A 21,981-nucleotide genomic window follows, 5' to 3' on the forward strand; every position below is an offset into this window, starting at 1 on the left:
CGCTCCCCTCCTCCGCCGCCGCCGGCCGGCGCCGTCACGTGACCCACCCTCCACTTTGCGCACAGGCATCGCTCCGGACGACTATCCCTTGCCCTGAGGGGACGACGTTACCGACGATATCGCTCCTCGCTAAGCTCCTCCTGCTGTTTTTCCCCGAGGCCAAGGGGAACAGGATCCGCAGCGCGGGAATAATCTCCGGTGTGGGGCGGATCAGGCTATCAGCGGGCAGCCACAATGGCGGAGGACCCGCAGGCGGCTGTCATTCCCAGAATGCTCTGCGCACTGTGAGGGCGGCTGGCAACGGGACAGCCGGAGTGGTGCCGCTGAGGCGATCCCGTTGCCGACCCCTTGGGCAGGAACAGCGCCCTTCACACGGCCAAAACGTAATTTTTTTATTCCGTTTTGCCTTGCGTGGCAGGAAGAAACTCTCCTCCTCACTCTGAAATCGCAGCCTTGTTCGTATCTTCTCGGCCCTCCGGGGTTTTGAGTACTTTTCCTGAATGTTGTTGATGCAGTAGTATCGATCTGAAAAGCTGAAATTGAGCGGTTTGGTACAGATGTGTTTTATTAGTACCCTAATCCACCCGTATTTGTGGGTGGATGTGGTAATTTCACAGGTAATTTGATAAAATAACAGGTCTGTGTGCAAAGTGAACCAGACAATGGAGACTGGGAACGGGTATCATCAAAACAGGTATCGCACCTTCTTCGCAGCTCTGTTACAATAGGCAATGGTCTCTAGAATTATGGTTATCAAAATTTGTTGCAGGATTTAGATATGATAATTTAAGATTTATTCTTTCTGAGTAACTCATCCTATGCATAGGCTTGTATTCTTCCTATTTTAGGCTAAGTTACCAAGAAAGAACATGAGACATGAAGGATTAGGGGTCCTCCTCAACCTTGAATCTATATATTGGACTTCGTTCTGCATTCCCTGAGAAGAAATCCTCTTAACCAAGACCTTGCTACAGTATCATTAAAGAATTCTGTTCAATAGCCTCCCTCATCTGAAATTTTATATAGTCATAATTTTACAAATACTAATTAGTTACCATGTGGCATTTACTTTCACCTATAGTTTCCTGAACCATCTGACAAATGTCCATAATTAATTAGCCTAGCATTTTACATGTAGATTATAATCTACAAATGAATAGCTAGGTTAATAGCTAAACTTCAGGAAGTTTCTTGTAATTACCCTTTGTTGAGATACTTAGCCATTTTTATCTTTAAAGTTCACTTGCTCACAGCAGACCTTCCTATCTGTAAGTCGTTACCTCTGCATCTCATCCCACACACCACAGTGCACAAGTGCTGTAACACTTCCCTTTTCCAGCTAGCTGTTTGGCTATCTAAGAGCACATAAAGCTTCACTTCTGCATGTTTTAATGACCCCAAAATTCTCCTGTCCAAGGACTGGGACCTGGTCCGTTACCCACTCGTCCAACTTGTATATCATCTGGCACTTCCCTGAATAAAGTTTTTGAGCAGTACCTTCATCTCGGGCTTTCCCAATTTCTGCTTATCTTTTCCAAAATGCTTTTTTTGTAAAAGCAACCCAGCACTCATGCAGGAAGAGCCAAGTCTGAGTGCAGTGCAACTAAAATTGGTGGAAGAAATGGCATGTCCTGCTTTACTGGGACAGAATTTTACAGTAAGTTTTCTATTGAGAAAACCTGTGATTTTGTAAGGACTACAGCACTCTATTTCACAGGTTTCAGCTAGTGTTGGTATGTGATGCTCAAAGTCTTTGGCAGTCTTGAGACAAACAGGTGCAGAGGCTGGGAGCAGTGAAAACCTTGGGGAGCTGACCCTAAGCTGATCAAGTAATACTATTCATACTATAAACATCATATTCACTATAAATTGGGGACTTCGCTGAGGACGGCCCATTTTCCGTCTTCCACAGCTGACATCTCGAGAGGAACTTCTCTACCATCCTACCCCTGAGGCCTATTTCCCCACCATACTGGCTGAGTATAACTGTGTATTTTGTATTCTAACTGTTACTAGTTTTTATTGTTATGATTTTGTTAAATATTTTCTATTTGAAATCACGACTCTCCTTTCTTTTTCCCAACACCCCTCCCCAGGTGAGGAGGAAGCATCGGGTAACAGAGCAACTGTATAAACCACAACATGGCATTAACCCCTAACTCAGTGAGTACTTTGTGCTCCTCCTGGTAGTTTTCGCCATCATGGGAGAGCGCTGTTCTGAAGGCATTTTGCATCAGCAAAACAAAGGAGCATCCCTTGGGGGCCTCTGGGAAACAGCACTACAGAAATAGCAGTATCTTCTGCCAGGAGGATAAAACAGGCTCCAAACTCTTGAGCACCCTTTCCTTGGTTAGATAACCAAACCTGCGCACAGCCTGTGTGAGTGATGCACAGCGCGGTGAGGGTCAGGCCACATGAAACTCAACATACTGGGTCTGTTGTTCCCTTGTGTGTATTGTCATAAACCCGCATTTTTTCACTATGTAATCAGTTTGGAGTCAAGGCTGATGATTGTGCTCTACAACTTCCTTAGCTACAGTTGCAGCCAAAGCAATGTTACTCTTCAGCCTCCTTTTTCTAGTTATCCACACAGGGGTTCTTTGTGAGCAGAGCAGCAGGAGATAAATTGCACAAAAAGTACCATGCACGACATAAGTGCCTCTTTGGGAACTAACAATGTAATATACACCCCTAGTATTATATCCAAACAAAATGTAAACATGTTCCTGTGAAAGAACAGCTGCTGTTATTGGAAAATATTCATGGTTAAAAACAGAAGGAAAAGGCAGGCAGAACTCCAGCCATCCTGAGGAAAGGCATTTTCAACCTAGAGGAGTTTACTGCCCAGGAACCAGGGCAAGAATCCTTGGACCAATGGACCAATCTAACGGTACAATCCTGGGGTTAAAACAACACAAAACCAAACAACAAACCAGAGGAAGGACACTGAGAAGAATTTCCCAGGTAGGAGGCAGTGTCACTCTTCAGTTGAGCCTCTAGAAACTGGCTTGGCTACAAAGCATAGTTCTAAAATATGGCATGGTCCCTGCAGCACGCCTTCCACGCTGCAAGCTCAATGTGAAAGCGCTACTTCTCCAGGTGAGAGAGGCAGTGGTGCCTGAAGCCATCAGGAGCCATCCTGCAACATTCCCCCTAGGAATCCTGCTTTAACAACTCATGTGTTGAGAAGAGCACCAACAGCTTTCATTCCTGGCCCACAGGGAATGAAATTAGAAAATCCACAATACTCTGCTATAGAAATGGCTCATTCCCAGTCACAGGGAAGCATTTATTCAACCAAACAGCGTGTCTTTCCACATGTCCACCATTCCAGGGAACTGCCAAGTGCAGACAAGCAATGTGATACACAGTATTTTACAGCCACCTCACCAATCCACCCCTGGACTGGATTTTTTTTTAAACTTTATAAAGATGTTTTGTTGAAAATACTGCAAGGGAACAAGAAGTATTAGAGTAACAAGCATCACCTCTCATTTAGGTATTCTCCTAGGTGAAAAAATGGCTTCATCATTATAGAACTTGCTCCATTCATTTTTGGAGAACTAAGAGTCTTAAGGGTCTGGCTTTTGTTCTTCACAGGAGGAGGCACCAAACATGACTGACAGCAGGAGAAGTCAGTCTGCTGAAAACTTAGACAAACGTGTTGGTAAGAATGTCTTCCTGCTGCTGGTGGTGTAGGGTTCCAATGCCGACTGCTGGAGCTGGTAAAGGAGGTCTACTCACAAGACGGAGCTGAAATTTGAGTCAGGAGGAAATGATTAATGAAGCACAAGCATAGGATTGCACTCTGAGGTCCTGTAATGCCATAGTGATATCTACTGTCAGATACTGGGCAGTCCCAGCTGGAAGTAACGCAGGAAGTTATCCTCCATCTCCCAAAGACCATGGCTCCAAGAACATCACAGTGCACGATTTGCCAGAGCCAACGGCAGCTTTGGACTCCCCTCCTACTCACTTCAAGCATGTTGTTTCTTACCTGGGATCTTCCATCATCCACTCTACTTAGACTAAACACCAGGTAAAAGAAAGCTCCAGTCCTGCTCATCACCACTAAATGGTGCTATAAAGAGTACAAGTAGCTCAAATCAGAACACACATTTGGTTTAAGCATCAGGATTAGTTTGTTGGCTTTTTTTGTGTAAGTACCACAGAATTTTGCATTCAAGGAGAACTTAAAACTTCATTTTAAAGACTAAAACACCATGAGGACATCTTACCTTAAGCCCCAGCTGCTTTTCAAAGCGTGGTGACACAAAGGACCAGGGACCCATGTTCTGTGGTTCTTCCTGACTCCAGATAAAGACTAAAGGAGGGATAGAAGGATAAGTGTACATTACAAATGCACATATTTATCTTTTCAGCAGCTCAAGAAAAAAAGGGTTTTTTTCTTTTGTTGCACCTCTGCCTTTTTTGTCTTGGCACTACCTTTGAAATGAAGTCTTGCCAGACTGAACTCCCTTGCAGGTCACAGCTTGCTGAAGCCAAACCAAAACTACATCCACAATTAGGGTATACTGTGGGTATATTCTGCTTCTCTACTGCCGTTTTCAAAAGCTACTGAAAGGAATGGACTATAAAGACCAACGCAAAAAATGCCCCATATGGTTCACTTTGGTTTTTAGTAGTGCTTTATGGAAGCTAACAATAGCAGATAAGTTCTTTTAGCATAAGTGGTAAACATTTCAATTATCCCACTCCAGAAACACTAGATGTATGGGGGCAAAGAGCAAAGAGGAAAAAGCCACTACAAGTCTTCATCCTAAAAGGCAGGCAACAGATTTAGTTCAGCATTTCCAAGAGTCTAGAAACACAAAGGTAAAAAATCTGGCTGACCTTTTGCATGGCTGTATTTGCTCAGCTCTTGCTGTAGAGCTTCCAGGGGAAAAGGACATAATTCTTCAAGTCTCAGAACAGCTGTGTTGTGCTGTTTCTCTCCTAGTGTCTCTCTTTGCTTCACCAAAGCATAGTAATGCTTACCAGAACAGAGCACCACTTGGGTGACACTAAAGGAAAATAAGAATGTTTCCAAGTTTAGCGTTTTACAGAGACTCTGTGCACAACAGCTTCACACTTTCAATGAAAACAACCAGCCAAATTTTAAAGACAAATTTAGAGGCTAAATGGCTACCACAGACCTTCTTTGCCTTCCTTCCCTCCCACTCCCCTCCAACAAAGGGCAAACTAACCTTTGGGCACAGTATGCCAGAGCCCAGAGGTCCTGTTTCTTTAATAATCCTCAGAAAGTTGCCTTACAATGGGACTCATCTCTCTTAGCTTTAACGATCTAAAAACTAAACACCCAGTCAAAGCTAGTCATCTATGCACTCTCTATAGAGAATAAACCAGAGATGGAGAGAATTACCTCCAGAAGACAATTCTGTCCCACACAAAAGAGGAACTGCCTGCTGGAGATACACAACGCCCTCTGGCAATCACAGAGGTCTTGGCTGCCTAACCTTACTGGACAAGGGCAAGGAGAGATAGCTCACCCTTTGTGCCTCATCATCCCACTTAAAAACCCAAGATACTAAGATCATAGAATGGTTTGGGTTGGAAGTGACCTTAAAGCTCATCCAGTCCAACCCCTGCCATGGGGGTTGCCATGGTCCCATTACCTCCCACCAGCCCAGGTTGCTCAAAGCCGCGTCCAACCTGGCCTTGAACACTTCCAGGGAGGGGGCATCCACAACTTCCCTGGGCAACCTGTGCCAGTGTCTCACCACCGTCACAGTGAAGAATTTCTCCCTTATATCTAATCTAAACCTACCCTCTTCGAGTTTAAAACCATTATCGCTCATTCTGTCACTACACGCGCCCTGGTAAAAAGTCCCTCCCCAGCTTTCCTGTACCTTCAGGTACTGGAAGGCTGCTATAAGGTCTCCCCAGAGCCTTCTCTTCTCCAGGCTGAACAGCCCCAACTGTCTCAGCCTGTCTTAAGATACTTCCAGCCTTTTGACTGTGGGTGAGGAATGCTGTCAGACTTTGGTACTATTGGTACAAGGACCAGATAAGAACCTTAGGACGGAAAAAACTGAAGGCCAGAATTTCCCATTGTGAACAAGATTCTCTGTAATATCTGCATGGAGGGAGATACATGCACACAATTTATTATTGCCCTAACTTCACTTCATGAGCTCAGCTGTTACACCACCAGATCAAAAATTGTGCATCTCTTCATGTACCAGCTGCTGCCAGTGACTGTCAGTTAACGTGCATGGCACAGTAAAGTGCCCATCAGATCAGTAACCACAGTCACAACCTCCCTGTGGGGGCAAGTGCTGAAAGCCAGAACCTGTTACTGCAATGCAGACAGATATAACCAGCACCAAGTACGCAGAAGAAAAGGAGACAAACACGTAAAACTAAGTGAAACATGTAAAACACCACGAAACAACATTTGCCCCCCAAAGTCACCTCTTTTGTATCACCTCAAAATTGAGCTGTTAGGAGAAAAGGACAGGACATCCTATCTGAGCTTTTCCTCTAAGAAAGTAGAGCTACCTTTTAGGATCTACTGAGGAGTCACCAATGACAGGCTTGAATGTTGTCCTTGGGGCCATTTCTTCAAAACTTGATACAGCAGCCTATATGGGGAAAGAGCTGGAAGTTACCAAATATTGCTGCCTTTTTCCTCAGGCCAGAGTTGGGGAGAGGACACCAAGACAGGGGTTTGGTAAATACAAAAGATGCAGTCTTCCCTCTCCCTCCTATTCCCATTCCCATTCCCACTGATAAAAGGTCAGATGATAAGATTTCCAAGACCACCACGAGACCTAGAATCAACTCTACTTCTGGCTCACCTCCACCCAGCTCTAATCCTCAACCTATTCAGCCCCAAAAAGGTAAAACCCCATCAATTTGACCCCAAAACAGAGATCATAGAACTCAGAGGAAGAACAAAGAGAAAGGGGAAGAGAACACAGAAGAGGAGGAAGAAGAGGAGGGAAAAAAAAGAAAAATTTGAATAGTTCTCAACTTACAGGGAGCCTGAGTAACACTTTGGGAGAAACAACAATTAGAGGTTTCCTGAAGTTTCGGACCATTTGCCGCCGGAGTAAATGGAAATACTGTGCTGGGGTGGTGGGATGCACGACTGACATGTTGACCTGGTCCCCATCAACTCCCTCCTCTGAGCTGTCACACATCTACGTAAGGGGAACACAGCAATACCTTGTCAAGAAGCAAAAGAGGATCCAGGCACATAAGACACACAGACTAATACAAGAATAAGAAAGCAAATGTACCAATTCAGACATTCATTGCAAGGGAAGAAGAATTTCAGAGACAAAATGGCTTTAGCATTTAACTGGTAAACCTCATTAGAGGTCTGCTATTTGCAATTCAGCAATTCTGTCGTGCGCTGGACTCATCCTGTGGTACAGCGGCACTGCTGAGGAGCAGCAATCAGAAAAAAGACAGCAGGCAGTACTGAAATATGTCCTAGCAGAGCTGTTTGCAGAGGGCACAGGGCCTCTGCAGGCACTATGTGGATCTCATATTAGGAAATTTCATGTTACCACCACCCACTTGGGCAGGTGACAGAGATGCAACAGGAACAGCAAGCATTTATTACAAGGTTCAATCAGAGTCTTGCACCAGAGAAGTTGCGGCAGCATTTAAACCAAAACTGCTTCCTTCTCACCACTTCCACACCTACACCTCTCATCAGTTCCCTTTCTTCCTTCACTTACAGGCCAGCCTATTCCTATCTCATCACGATGCTATGATCCTGGTAAGTCTCCAGCTTCCACTGTCACTAGCAGGGACACCAGGAATGTGGCATTTTGCAGCAAGACTCCCAGAGCATTGGTTGTGGGTGCTGTGATGGGGGGTATGTGAATCCAAGAGGTGTGGCGGGGTACCTGTAAGAACCGTTCCATTCGGCAGGATGAGTGCTCGGGGCCTGCACCATCATAGCCGTGGGGAAGAAGAATTACTATCCCACTCTGCAGAAGCCATTTGGCCTCACCTAAAAACACACAATGAGGAGGAAGGAAAGAATGATTTCCACAGAACATAAAGCCTCAAAACATGTATTACTTTCCCCAAACTACTCAGGAATAAACAACAGATAATTTCCACATCATTCTGAAACATGCTGCTGGCATTTTGCCATGAGATTCACAACAGTGAAATAGCAGACACAAGATGATCAGAAGTTTCTGAAATTATCATGTAACTTCAGGCTTCCAGAAGACTTAAGCCTCCATGTGGAGTACATGAAACAGTGAAGATTTAAAACTTGGTCTAAAATGTCTCCACAGTATGCAAGAATCCTCTTAATGGAATTGTCCTCCTGACTAATGGGTCCTCAAACTCTCCATAAGAAAATCCCTAATCATAATTCACTGCTGTTTCCTGCATACCTTGTCATTTGGTCCTCTGCAGGTCTGACCCAGGCAGCACCCACTGAGCCAGTCCTATCCAACACAGCAGTGCGAGCCACAGGCCAGTTCCCCTGGGCTCCATCAAAACTCCCGCCCTATTTAAGCGATTACTGTCAAATCCAGAGGATAACTCATGGCGTGCAAAAGCCTAACTGAGGCCAGATGCCAAAATTCTGAATGCTTACATACAAGAAATACTACCCTAGAAATCCATCTTAGCATTTTCTCTGCATGTTCCAGCTGAGAGAGGTCATTTTGCAATATTTGAGCACTTGGAAAATATGCTAGAGTCAAACTGAGAGGTTGGTTGTAAGGCATTGCTGTGGGGTTTTTTTTTTACTTTGTTTCAAATAAGCACTATTTTCCTTCTGTATTGCTTCAGGAATTTTTCAGATGACTCATAAAAAAAAGGTACAGCCTAAAAAGCTATCAACTATATGTACACATGGTAAAATAAATGGAGGGGGAAAGAAAGGCCATTAATAAAATAAGCTGTCCTTTTGGAAGGACTGTCTTCTGCCAAGAATGGGGCATCTTGCATTTTAGATGGATTGTCTTCAATAAAAAGCTGCTGAGCAGTCAGGACCACACAAGCAAGCTCACAAGACTTCTTGAGAAAACAGAACTCTTTTCTCAAAATGTTGCCCTTTAAAGATGAAGGATTTTCTAAAAATGCACTTAGTACAAATTATTGATTTTTAAATATATTAGCTCCTTGTACACTCACCTCCAGAGATGAAAGTGTCAAATATTATCTGGGCTCCATTAAAGAAGTCTCCAAATTGAGCTTCCCAAATTGGCAGTAACTTTGGGCTCTCAATACTCATTCCATATTCAAAACCAAGTACAGCTTCTTCAGACAAGGGACTGTTACTCACCTAACAAAAGGAAATTGTTGGGAGGGGTGGGTGAGGAAGAAGACAACCCAAGGTTAAGAACCTTTGGAACCAGACACATCAGTGCTAGGCACACTGAGGACACGCACTCCTAAGGGCAATTGATGGTCACATCTTTTTTTGCTTGTGAATGAAGACGCTGAGGCAAAAAGAACAACATCTGATCTCTCGAGGAAAAGCAAAGCCCCTCGTTAAATTCGTAAAGAGGGTAACTACAAAGAATGGGGGTGCTCTGGCAGTTTTTATGTCTCTGTAGCTGGGGTTTGCCAGAATATACAGGCTACCTACGTGTGTCTCAGCAGCTTTAAAATACGCATTCAGTTTCAGCACAACTTGAAGGATGTTGTCTTGTGGACCACAGAACTTACCTCTAGGAAACCCTTCTGGTCTGGGGACATATGATTCAGAGGAATGTAGGTATCATCTGTCTCCTGGCAAACCAACATCGCGTGTCGTTGGCTAAAGGTTCCTCTGCCAACATCTTGCCCACTTAGCCTGATATTAAACCCTTGCCAAGCAATAAAGAAAACACCAGATTAACAAGTCACGTAAGAAGAAAACACACAAGACAACAAGTCCTCACTTCTAAAATATTACTTTTCTTGTTAAGTCTCTTCTTGGATTTCCCCTCATCAGCAACGTCAAATCTGAGATGAAATTCTTAACCAGCAGCAGCAGCTCCAACTCACATAAACACATCTGAGAGATGCTCAGGCATTTCTCTTTTCTCCTCTCTGCGGCCAAGAATTATTTTGTTGTAAGTGGTTCAATTTACTGAGCAAACCTTAAATCAATTTCATCCTGTATCATATATAACTGAAAGTATGAAATCAGACTAGAGAGGAGGAAAAAGAAATCTTAGCATGAAACACACTCTAAAGCATAAGTGTATAGGAGGCCCCACTATATATATGTCAGCTCCAGTGCTCACGTGCTTAACACTAAGCACCAGCTTTTTTGGGGGGTGTGAGGGAGCAACAGTTCTTCGAAGACATTTAGTACCCCGTCTGCAAATATTAGTGACATGCAGAACTCGTATTTACCTTCCCTTATTACCATGCAAATTGACAAATTTATACATCACATATTCTTTGGACTTAGAAACACTTAAAAAGTCTAATGGTATAATTTATTGCCATCAAAGCAAATATATTTTATTGTCTGCTGTCTAGTTGCCTCTTACCTTGGCTCAGGAGGGAGCCAAATGCTAAAGTTTCGGCTGTTGCCCAGTCCAGCTTCTTTCCTTCCTCCATTTTTTGAACTCTTGACTAAAGAAATAAACAACAAGGAAAAGTTACTATTTTGCCTTTTTCCATCTGTAGCTCTTTTGGTGGGCACAGATCAATATTAGAAGCTAGGAAAAAAACCAAAACACTAGAGAAATGTTGTAATTCTGCAGCCAGCTTAGGTTGGTTTCGAATACACACAGTCTTACTTCAGTACATCCCAAAGAAGGTTGCTCTGAGGGCCACAGAATTACGGATGACCCATGTGTTCACTTACCAGTCAAGCAGTGGACTGACAAATTAGATCTTAGTCTGAAAATATTAAAAATCTTAGCACAACACAGAGCACGCTTTTGACAGACTTCTGAGCTGGTTAGCAGTGATGAAAGAGACCAGGTGGAAGTATTTCAGTCTCCAGAACTCTACCCCCACACTCCCTTTTGGGCCTGCAGAAGTGCAGACAAGTGATCATACCCAGCTGTGGTGTTCTTGCTTTGGGATGGGAAGACAAGGACATCAGCCTTCTGAAATACTCAACTCATGGCCTCTCTGGCTGCCATCAAGACACCCACACATGGTCATCATTTATCAAAGGGAAGTGTTCACAAACCCAAACCAATCCAAATTTATGAGCGTACACGTTTATGAGGTATCAAACACAGTGACTTTCAAACCTGGCCACATGTGTATGCATATGTTTATATATAAAATATTAACACTCACTACTGGCTTTAGAAACTGTGTACACTATTACCAAGCTCCTGATTCATTCTGTCACAAAGTAGTCGTCATTATAATCAATGTATATAAAGTATATAGTAATTGATGATAATAGTTTCTTTTATTTGTAAGAATAACAAAATGTATCTTCTATAAACTTTGTTCTTCATCATAACAAAGTATTGTTGAAATAATAAAATTAAATATAAGTAAGATTTGGGAGAGAGGATATGTCTTTCTTCAAAATTGGAGGAAAAATGGCATAATCCCAGCCTCAAAAAAAAAGAGTGAGCTGTTTTCCTAGAGAATACTATGCTATTCTCTAACTGGCAGCCTCGCTGCATTTAGAGCTTTCGCTGTAATACGTCAAACCTTTGAGCAATGTGACTAGAAGCATCATTACGCTCTACTGACCTGTGCATAGGTCTTCAGAAGATGGCTGTGCATCTGGAGTTCTTCAGGCACCTCTACAGACTTGACTCCAATATACTGCAGAAGTGGTACGGGCATACCTGTGTCCCAAGTGGTGATTTTAGCAGAAGGCTCGACGAAGCCTTTCCAGTGAGCCTGCAGGTTGGTTGGAGGTGGACTATACAAAGTCATGTTGGCAAGATGATCATTCAGTTTAGAATAATATGTCGTCTTTATCTCAGCTACTTCAGCCTCGGTCATGAGCCCAGCAGCTATTAGGTGTTCTGCATATGTGTCTGGGATACTCTTACGGGATCTGTCAGGGAGGGAATCAAACCCCATAGACATTAAGCCTGAAAACAACGTCACTGCAGAATAAGGAAGTACCACCTTACTGCTGTCAGCTACCATGCAAAACTAAAGTAAATTATGTCCTGGTGCATTACACTTATTTGCATCAGTTTTGCTCTCCTGGCATTTCCAAAGAAATAATGATTCTCTTGGATACGTGCTTTATAGTCCTTTATTTAAAAAACAAAATGCCTGTAGTTGGCATTCACAGGTAAAAGCACGTTAAAATAAGCTCCCAGTGAGACTGTGCTATCACACGTATTTTTTTCAAATCACTAGCAAGATTTCAGTGTTAGCTGAGAATCAAGCCATCCATTCCATAAATGTTTCACCTAAAATACCAGAATTCATTAGCCAGTAAATTTTTATGTGCATTTTTCTTTGGGAAAAGGATGGAATCCAAGCACATTTAAGTGCTCATAAAGATGAGTCCCCATGGGAACCAGCAGGACCAGGCAAAGACAAGGACAGACATCATACTGGCTTCCTGCTTCTCCCACGCTATCTACTCTTCCCTCTAGCACACAGAACACAACTTTTGCCTTGTGATTATTAACGATCATTAATTTGAAATCCAAGGGCTGTGTGCAAGATCGTCCTCCAAGAGGCATCAAGCCGCATATTCAAGAACCAACACCAGTGGCTACCTTCATTACCACGTCATTCTTAAACTGACACCTTAGTCAAGGGCTGCTGACAGTGCAGCTATGTTTATATAGACTCGTTGGTACTGCAACAGTCTTCATTACACAGCAACAGGCAATACTGAATTGGTGTAGACAGGTATTTTGGGGTTTCCCCATCAGCAGGTGTTACCCTTACCTGATGATTTTGTACATGCTGGGGTTGGTGAAGAACGGCTCATCGAGTTCATTGTGGCCCCACTGTCTGTAGCACAGCAAGTCTACTATTACATCCCTGCGGAACTGGCGTTGGTACTCGACAGCCAGACGTGTGGCACGGACAACTTCTTCAGGATCATCCCCATTCACGTGGATAACTGCACATCCAACAATTTTACCTGCCCAGGGGTTCAAAACGTAACAACAGCAGTCACACCCAGTCCCTTCCAAAGAAAGCAGGGACACACCTACTCTGCCAAAAACTACAGACAACTCATGTGGAAGGTATTTTAAAAAAACAAATCTAAAAAAGATGTTCCCTGTGATAAAAGCTGGGGTAAGGAGCAGGAGTCTTCCCTGAGAGAAAGTGCAATGACCCCAACCGGTTGTATTTGTCACAGTTTGAGCACAATTTCTTTACCAGCAGTAAATTCCCAGAGGACTTCCCGTACACAGCTCCTACATCTTATTAACCTGCATGGAAGTCTTTGAGGAATGAGAACGAACTATGATTGCTTCTTTTTCAAACAAAACCTGAGTTTTATTTCCTTTTTATCCTGAGCTATCAGTCCTATTAATTAATACAAGCCAGAAACAATCTTCTCCCATGTTAGTAGTCATTCTGCCCACTGCTCCTTCAGCCAGAAAGGTCTCTTCATTAAAGTGAACACTGCAAAATTCAAACATCTTAACACTCTCTCCTGTGTGACAATTTGGCTGCAAATCTTCCTAGCAACAGAGTGCTTCTCTTGTACTTTATCTGCCCAGACCCTGGGAAATTAAGATACGTCAGCCATTCCCGGTCCACATCAAGTTTCCCTCCCTAGCAAAGTCATGAAGCTCAAATGACTAACCCCTGCCCTCCACTGAAGAGGTAAGAAGACAGGAAAACTAAGGATGGAGGAGACAAACAAACAAAGAAAATACCAACAACAAAACCCCAAAACAACAGAAAATCATTACAGGGAAAAAGTAATGATAACATATGCTATCTACTTTATCAGATTTAATGAATCTACCTGTTTGGTTTGATGAAACTGTAAGACAAACACAAACACTTGATGTTAAAGTCTTAAAAACATGCATTAGTGTATTTTTAAATCTAGGAGACATATACAAACAAGGTAACTAACTACTACATCTCTGATCTTGCAGATTAGAATACATCTGCTTATGACTGATAAATAAGACAAATCGGTCCAAAACAAAAGCCTTCTAGTTTAAGCTTAGAAATGACATGAGCCTCATATCTTTTAAATAAAAGCTCAACAAGTTCACCTGAGAACAAACAAAAGAGAAAAATGAAGGAATATTCAATTTATAAATCTTACTCAGAAAACCCACTGGAATTATTTTGATTAAACTTAAGATGTATTTAAAAATAAATCTACTATACTACACACTCTATCACAATACATTTTAAAAAGCTGTCAAATAACATGGTAGAAATTAATATAGTTATAAAGACTTCACAGTAATCCCGCAAATATTTTAAAACATCCTGTAAAAATGTGACAGGATTTTCCCTTGATATTTAGTCTTTGCCATTAAGCAGGTGGGGGAGAGCATATTTTTAGCATCTGAATTTTAACTAGTAGGAGATAATAATCAATAATAACTTTAATTTCTACTCTGTCATGAAAACGGAGATATATTAATCTAACTCCCTGGAGCTGATAGGTACTTGCTATAAAAAGCTCATAGAGTACAATATATTCACACTGGAGTTAAAAATCTTTTTTGACACAACAGGCAATCTTCCTTCTGATTCAGCAATACGTACCAATATCACTGCAGTACAGAGATGATCTTCCTCGCTCTGGAGGAGTGGTGTAGCCCAGCTGGTTATTTACAATCAAATGGATGCTCCCACCAACTCTGAAATGTGGTAGATTAGAGAGGGTCAGTGTTTCAGGAACAATCCCTTGCCCAGAGAAAGCAGCATCGCCATGAACCTACATTAGAGAAGAAGATGGAAAAGTCACATTAGAAAACACTGGAGAAACAGCAAAAATCAAACCCTTAACTCATTAAGGTCTTAAAGCAAAACCTTTTAAAGTGAGTAGGTAAAACAGATACAGTTTCAGCTGGATCCACTTATTAACCCCTTTCAGGCTACTGTTTTCATGATTTGAGAGTTATAGTCACTAACACAAGGTCACAGCAGCCAACATCTGCACACAGCTGCCTGATGTGAACCCTACCTGGAATTGACCTATAATCTCTTAAAAGTGACCTGCAAGTGCCATGGCTACAGCAAAGCTGCAGCAGTCAGCAGCAAGTCACTGACCACTGCACAGCAGGAAGCCAATCACCATGGTATTCATTACACGCTTTGCTGAAAGTTAAAATGCGGGTGAACTGGGATTCATGCCCACTGCCACCTTACCAAATAGAGACAAAAACAGACATGATAGGAAAGAAAAAAGTAGAAGAGGAACTGGATGGAATTATATAAAAGCAAAAAAAAGCTTTTGGAAGGAAATAAACCCTGAGTTCTTAGTTACCATTCAAAACTGCAAATAAATGTCGCCAAAAAAAATCGTTTAGAAGGGGAGGGGAAGCTACTGTGGCATTCAACGCAGGTTTCCAAAAAGGCCAAGATACTAGAATAAGTATCATCTAGCATTGCAGTGTTTTAAAACTAGAGAGAGTTCTCCATTGATGGATCTGATCACAGCTGCCTCAGAATGTAGATCTGATCCTTTGCAGATCAAAGCCACTGCACAGACTGATGTAGTTTCTTATTAAAACACAACGGCAGTTCTGTTTTCTCGTTATGGGATAATGGTTTCAAGCCTCAAGAGACTTGTGTACATGAGAGTACATCTGAAAGGGCGTAGAAGTGTAATCAACCAGTGAAATGCAGCACTGGGTTTTATACAGTTCTAAGACAGACACTTCTTTGAAAAGGCACCACAGAAAAACAAAGTGAACTACTCCAAGAGAGAGCCAACACAGCATCCCCACTCTACCTCCTATCATGCTGCACTTGTTCCTGAAGTATTGGGTTTTTACTGTTCCCTTCTGGTTCCTTCTGAAGAAAGCCTATGTATCTCGGTGACACGTTTGAGTGAAGACCCCAGAACTTCCTTAGAAACTTTAGGCCTCTAGTACATCCCAAAGCATTAAAGCCTATAACACCAAAGACTACCCAACCACACAATACTTCTCATATGCATCTCAAACCCCAGAGAATTCAATTCCTGTGGTGCAGGTAGGGTTTTACTCATTCTAGCAGAAAGCTGGAAATGGTTTTTGCTAGCACATGTGTTTTCTCAGCAGAATTCAAACAGAACACAAAAGCAAAGCCACCATCAAGTTTAATTCATTGAACAGTGACCCTGACAGTGGAATATCAACTGTGAAATTTATTTCAGGGAGACCTTACTCTCAGGTTTCAGCTCAAATCATAAACACCAGTAGTTGCTTGATGTCTACAAAGTGGAGTTAAGGTATGCGAGAAGGTGAAAAATAAGCCACTCTTCAGCAGAGACGGACAATTAAACATTGCAGAAGAGTCCGCAGTATTTAATCAAGAAGAGTTTCATAGTTTTCATATCCTCCGAGCACACTGAAGTTCCAGAAAATAAGATCTTCAGCTCTTGGACAGCCAGGCTCACCACTGACACTGGCACCTCAGCTGCTCTTTACTCTTTTACCCTCAAGCTCTGGCACTCAGGGCAGTGGAAGAACAGAACAAATGCCAGATAAAACCTCAATTCAGAGCTTCTACACTTACATTTCTGGAGAGAAAACACTATGAAAACAAAAAACCCAAAGAGAAACATCCAAAACAAGATCCTGAAAGAGGAGGTGTCTGCTTTCATCTGTTTCTTCTCAATTTGCTGAACAAGAGCAGTTAACAGTCACAGCTGTAGAAATATGGCTTTTTTTTTAAATCTAACTCTTGGACCTCTTAAAGATACAATCACAAGTCCTGATGTTCATGTTACAGGAAACATTTTCTTTCTTTTGGCAGTACTTTGATTCAGTTTACTAACAGGGAGGTGGCTACCTCAGAGTTCAATGTTGTTTGTCTCTACCATGCAACCCTATCACTTACCCCGTAAAAAAAAAAAGGTGACATTTTTCCTGCATAGCAAGGGTCCATTTAGCCTGAAGAATCTTTGTTTAATGAGTCATAGTAGTTTCAGTACTACACCGTGAAGACATAACATTATGAGACAGGCAGACTCTAAGAAGCAATAGTATCTTATCAAACTGACATAACTGCACTGCAAGGTGATGAGTAGACACATCAGGTGACAAACTTTTGTCCCTGCACTTGCGTGCCCCAAAGCCTTTTTTTGTTTGTTTATTTTAAAAAATGAACAACAAGAACACCAACTTGTCTCCAATTTTCTTAATATTTCATATTCTCCTTGCTGCTTTTTCTCAGTGTTCACATCCTTCTAGAAGGAAGCAAAACATTTAACTGAAATACGTTATCACTTCTACATGTAACTTCCTCCATGTTTATTATACTTCACGGGAGAACAGTTCTGCCCCAACTCGTTTTTACTCCTAGCTTTAAAAATGTTTAAGAGATTGACTCACTTGTATTTCCAAGTTGAATACAATGCAAAAAAAAAGAAAAATTGTCAAGGAACTATTTAGGACTGCCTCCACAGCTATAAAACACAGTTTGAGGAAGAAAAAACAATTCCAGCAGACTCCTCAATATAAAACAACACAATTCTAAATCCTCCTCCATATTTTGCAACCTCATTGATAGCTCATCTCCAAACCCACTTAGTTTAAAAGAAGGCTAACAGTGGTAGTTTAAATGCAAAAGTGGTCTTTGAGGAAAAGCACACGTAGTACCACTTCTGTTCACATTCTAGTCCAGGAAGTCTTCAAAGTTCAGTTAGAAAATGTGAATAACATACCTGTAGGCAAATAACTTTGTCTCCAGGCTGTGCAGAGCTCTCTGGAGAGTAATCTCCATCAAGCAGAGTCTGTTGCCTTCCCCGTGTCTTGCCCACGGCCACAGGATTGATTGCTTCTAAGTGTGAGGGGTTAGGGAGCAAGGTGACGTGCACAGGCCTGTGTGAACCAAAGTCGAGATCCACAGAAGATGTCAGATGGGAGAGAACATCCCCAATGGCTGCTGAATTCTCTGGAAACTCACTCAAACCACGCATCTTACGGAACATGAGCTGCATGGAAACAAACTTGGTTAAATCCCCTTTACAATTCATTAACACATGGGAAGAACAACATTCACAGAACTGTATGCTCTCCTACTCCTGGAAGTGCACAGATGCTTCAGGTAACAGCACATAAACCCCTTCCACAGAGTTCTCTAACAGTCTCCTGCGAAAATCTGGCAGGGGTGCTGACAGAAGGGGAATACGCTCTCACACAGGTAATTTTTTTATTGCTTCAGCATTTGAAATAAAAAACGAGAAGTTTGTTGTGTTGCATTGCAAATACATTAGGCACAGAGCAACTCTCAATAAGATTTGAAGTCTCTCACCTCAGGTGGAAGCTGAAGTAAACCCGTGAGAAGATTAAGTCTCCCACGATGAGGCATTCCAACGACGATATCTGTCACACCGCTGTACGCACACATCTTGAACAACTCATGGAAGAAACCCATCATGCTCTCTGCTCCTTCACCACCGTACCGCTTCACTGTGGCAAACTTCGTAGCTAAGAATCGATCAAACTCCTGTTAAAAACAGGAGAACTTCAGTATTAGGTTATTTTAAGCAGCAGTCTTCTGTTTTTAAAATTGAAATGTAGTTTATATTTGTACCTTTAAGGCATACAGACCTACACATACCCTTTGAAAGTCATAGCTCATTCTCCACCCACACAGTCTGAGACCAGAAGCTACGATGGCTACAAAAAATCAGTTCTTATCTCCTCTTAAGCAGCAAAACACTGGAGAGAGGACTAAACTGTCTCTATTTAACACAGAAGGAGATGGATGAAGAAATGTACCACCAGAGCAGTTTACAAGTTTTGTGATAGTTCACTTATTTTAGGTGGAAATTAAGGAACAGTGTTCTTTTACAGTATAAATCCTAACTATCCTGAGATGCAAAGCGCTAGAGAAGCACAGCATGTCATTTTGATTACTATTAGATCTAATCCTTAGCACATAGGTACAAGAATTCTTGAAAAGGAAAGTAAATGAATCTATATTTACTTCATTTTCCTTTCACTCCTCCCACTTCTCTCCATTCATCTACTCCTAAACAGCCCTCACAAATGACAAAGTTTTGGAAGCACTGCAAGAATCTGCAGTCTTCTGCAACTGAAGACTGAAAATAAATGAAGTCTGTAACTGAGAAGGGAAGATTAAGCCACAGCCAAAGATCCAAGCCAACTGCTGAACATCTTCTAGTTAAGCAACATTCAGTTGCAAGGAATAATGTATACAAAACTAATCACACAGAAATAGGTGGGTTTTTTTCTGTCAAGTTCTACATTGTAAGAAGTCAACAGCAGGTTTATCAGAGTCCTGATTTCACTCTCCTGTGTCACTATCAAATTCCTTTAACTGCCAAAGAGGCAAAAAAATATGAGAAGTGCCATAGAATTCTGTTTAGTCATTTGTAAATATTGCACTTCTTCCACTTGAAAAACTGGAGCAGGGACAACTTCACAGATCCTGCTCTTCTGCCTTTCCATCCTTCTGGATAACACAAGGAGAAAAGGCTGGGGGAGAAGGACACTTTTCACAGCACAGAAGTACTGGAATAAATTTTCTCTATACATTTTGCAAGTACGTAAACCTTTTGCTTCCTTACAGAATGCATTGAACAAAGGTTTCTTTGATGAAAGGCAGCAAATTTACCAGTGCTATATGGCTAACACCTCAGTCCAACTCTGCTTTGTTCTCCCAAAACCTTGAGAGACATTATGCTTTACAGCTACTAAACCAGATCAGTATTAGGATAAAAGGAAAACACAGAACACCAGAGCACAAAGCTCCATAGAGCACAAAATTCCATAGAGCTCTGCCCAACCTTGCATTTCCCTCAGTATCATTTAATATAAGCTGTCAGATCATGAGCCTAAGAGAATCTCACTTCTGAAGACTGATTACTCACGGATTTGCAGGGTCATAATTTGTGTCTCCAGATGATACAGAATATATGTTATAAGAATATGCATTACACACAATGTATGTTCTAATTTGTTCTAAAAGCCTTTTGAGCTTGGAACTGGCTGGAAATATTTTCCTAGAAATAATTTCCAAAGTAATCAATGCAAACGAGAAAGCATCCCTAGTTGTTTCAACAATGGCTGCTAAGTAAATTCAGTGACAACCTCCAGTGAGACTCCTGCACTTGTGTATTGCACTTTTTCAGGCAAAACTTTGTACATTTTCCTCTTGTACACTGTCAAAGCCTTTCAGAAGAGTAATTGTTCCTTTCCTGCATGAATAACGTCTGGAGCAGTGAAGAGCTCATGACAGACACCACAACTCTATTACAGTCCCATAGTAGGAAACAAGGTACCTGGGACTCCAACATCAGTTTGCACAAGTGCTTTTTCTCTTCAGGTGTAAACGCTTCTTGTTTAAGCTCTTCAAACCTTTTAGCAAACCATTCTCTCTCCTCCAAAGTTGGAAGCTGGCTTGTTTCTATGGAAATATGCCCGCAGTATATATGGTCAAGGTAAGCCAACACGTCCTCTAGGGAAGCCTCTTCTTTCCCCATGTTTAGAAGCCCTGGTGAGAAATAAATGTTATTAGACACTTTGGGGGATGAGGGGGAAGCGCTAAGACCTAAACTGTTGTATTGCAATTAGATTAATATTTTGAGCATGTAAATTAATGAATTGTCTTCCTCTCCTCCATTTAAAACCAAAACTCAGTAAATTCTTTTACAAGCACACTTCAGTGTTATTAATATGAGGAGCTCATGCTTATTTGTAAGGTTCTCAAAATGTCTTTCTGAAAGAGTTTACCACGAATGAAACAAAATCAGTGTGTTTGTCATGCAGTATAGCACTTGGTATCTTGCGGCTCAGAGAGATGAGCTCCAGCCCCAGCTGCATCAGAAGTAAATGAGCACCAGTTTTTCAGATGGAGAAATTAAAGCACAGAAAAGGCCCTCCTGTGTTCAAGGCCACAGTGAGAGTACGAGAGATCCAAGAAAAGACAAGTCTTGACTTCTGCCCCAGTGGAAGCTCTGGTAGCTTCACTACAGCGTTAGGTTTTATGTTAAATCATAAAATGTTACAGCAACACCAGAAGTTAATGTATAACCTCAGCAATTGTAAGACCAAGTAAAAGTTTTCATAGTTTCGAAAGATGATGCTAGAAGGTAGCCACTCATTACACGGTGATTTCTGCAACAAACATCTAAGTGGACTGAAGTTAACAGTTTTCCATCCAACAGTTCATTACTGATTGAACTGCCACTCCAGTATTTGGCTCTTTGGCAGTGGATACAGCCTCTTTATAAATCACTTGTGAAGACTGTTTGCTGCGATAAGGCTGCAGCCTTACCTGTAGTAATGAGAGGCCCTTGAAGAACTTCTGCCAACTCTTGGATTTCGGGTACAATGTTCATAACAGCTTGGCCAGCAAACAGTGGGTTTATTTTGGCTGCTTTGTGGCCGTGTTCAGCATATGCAGTTATTAAACGAGCAAGAGCATGGTCAACTAAAAACAAAGCAGAACAGTATCACACATGTGCACACATTTACAGCATTTAGTCACATTTACAGCACCAACACAGCATTCTGTCCCTTATCATTATCAAAGTTCTGGCTGGAAAGACAGTTTTTCTAAGCAGTTGTTTTCACCTTATCACCCCACAACAGCTCCCATCATCAAACTGCTAAATCTGCTCACCCATCAAATTTTCAAGCAACTACACTCCAGACTTCCCCTATGGGTCCCCTCATAGTGCCTGTCAACATATGCAAAGTTATTTCATTTTGCTTCAAATCTCTTTACAACAGGTATGTCCAACTCGAGAATGGCAGGGTACCAGTGTGCAGTCTTATTTCCACAGCCAATTCAAATCATACCACTTGTGCTTTCCTGTTCCTTGCTGGAATGACACAAGGATAGGGTCTTAACAATAATTCAGGTCCTACAACTTCAAGAAAAAAGTCTGTATCTGCGGGAGTCACTAGTCAGCAGCACGTGTACACG

At 41.9% G+C, this 21,981-nt stretch overlaps 1 protein-coding gene across 1 annotated transcript; it reads right to left on the reverse strand.

Moving 5' to 3' along the window:
• Positions 1 to 3,317: 3,317 nt before the first annotated feature.
• On the reverse strand, positions 3,318 to 21,483 carry DHTKD1 (dehydrogenase E1 and transketolase domain containing 1; the record flags this gene model as incomplete). The annotated part of the gene is made up of 16 exons (XM_010182408.1): positions 3,318 to 3,753; positions 4,239 to 4,324; positions 4,855 to 5,024; positions 6,523 to 6,605; positions 7,002 to 7,166; positions 7,884 to 7,990; positions 9,136 to 9,286; positions 9,673 to 9,812; positions 10,488 to 10,572; positions 11,665 to 11,977; positions 12,835 to 13,033; positions 14,638 to 14,809; positions 17,747 to 18,016; positions 18,337 to 18,531; positions 20,333 to 20,544; positions 21,328 to 21,483. Coding segments are annotated over 16 exons (2,606 nt in total), but the record flags the coding sequence as incomplete, so codon positions are not given.
• Positions 21,484 to 21,981: the final 498 nt, after the last annotated feature.

This window comes from Mesitornis unicolor, unplaced genomic scaffold (genome assembly GCF_000695765.1).
Source record: "Mesitornis unicolor isolate BGI_N332 unplaced genomic scaffold, ASM69576v1 Scaffold19744, whole genome shotgun sequence".
In the NCBI taxonomy this organism is placed as follows: domain Eukaryota; kingdom Metazoa; phylum Chordata; class Aves; order Mesitornithiformes; family Mesitornithidae; genus Mesitornis; species Mesitornis unicolor.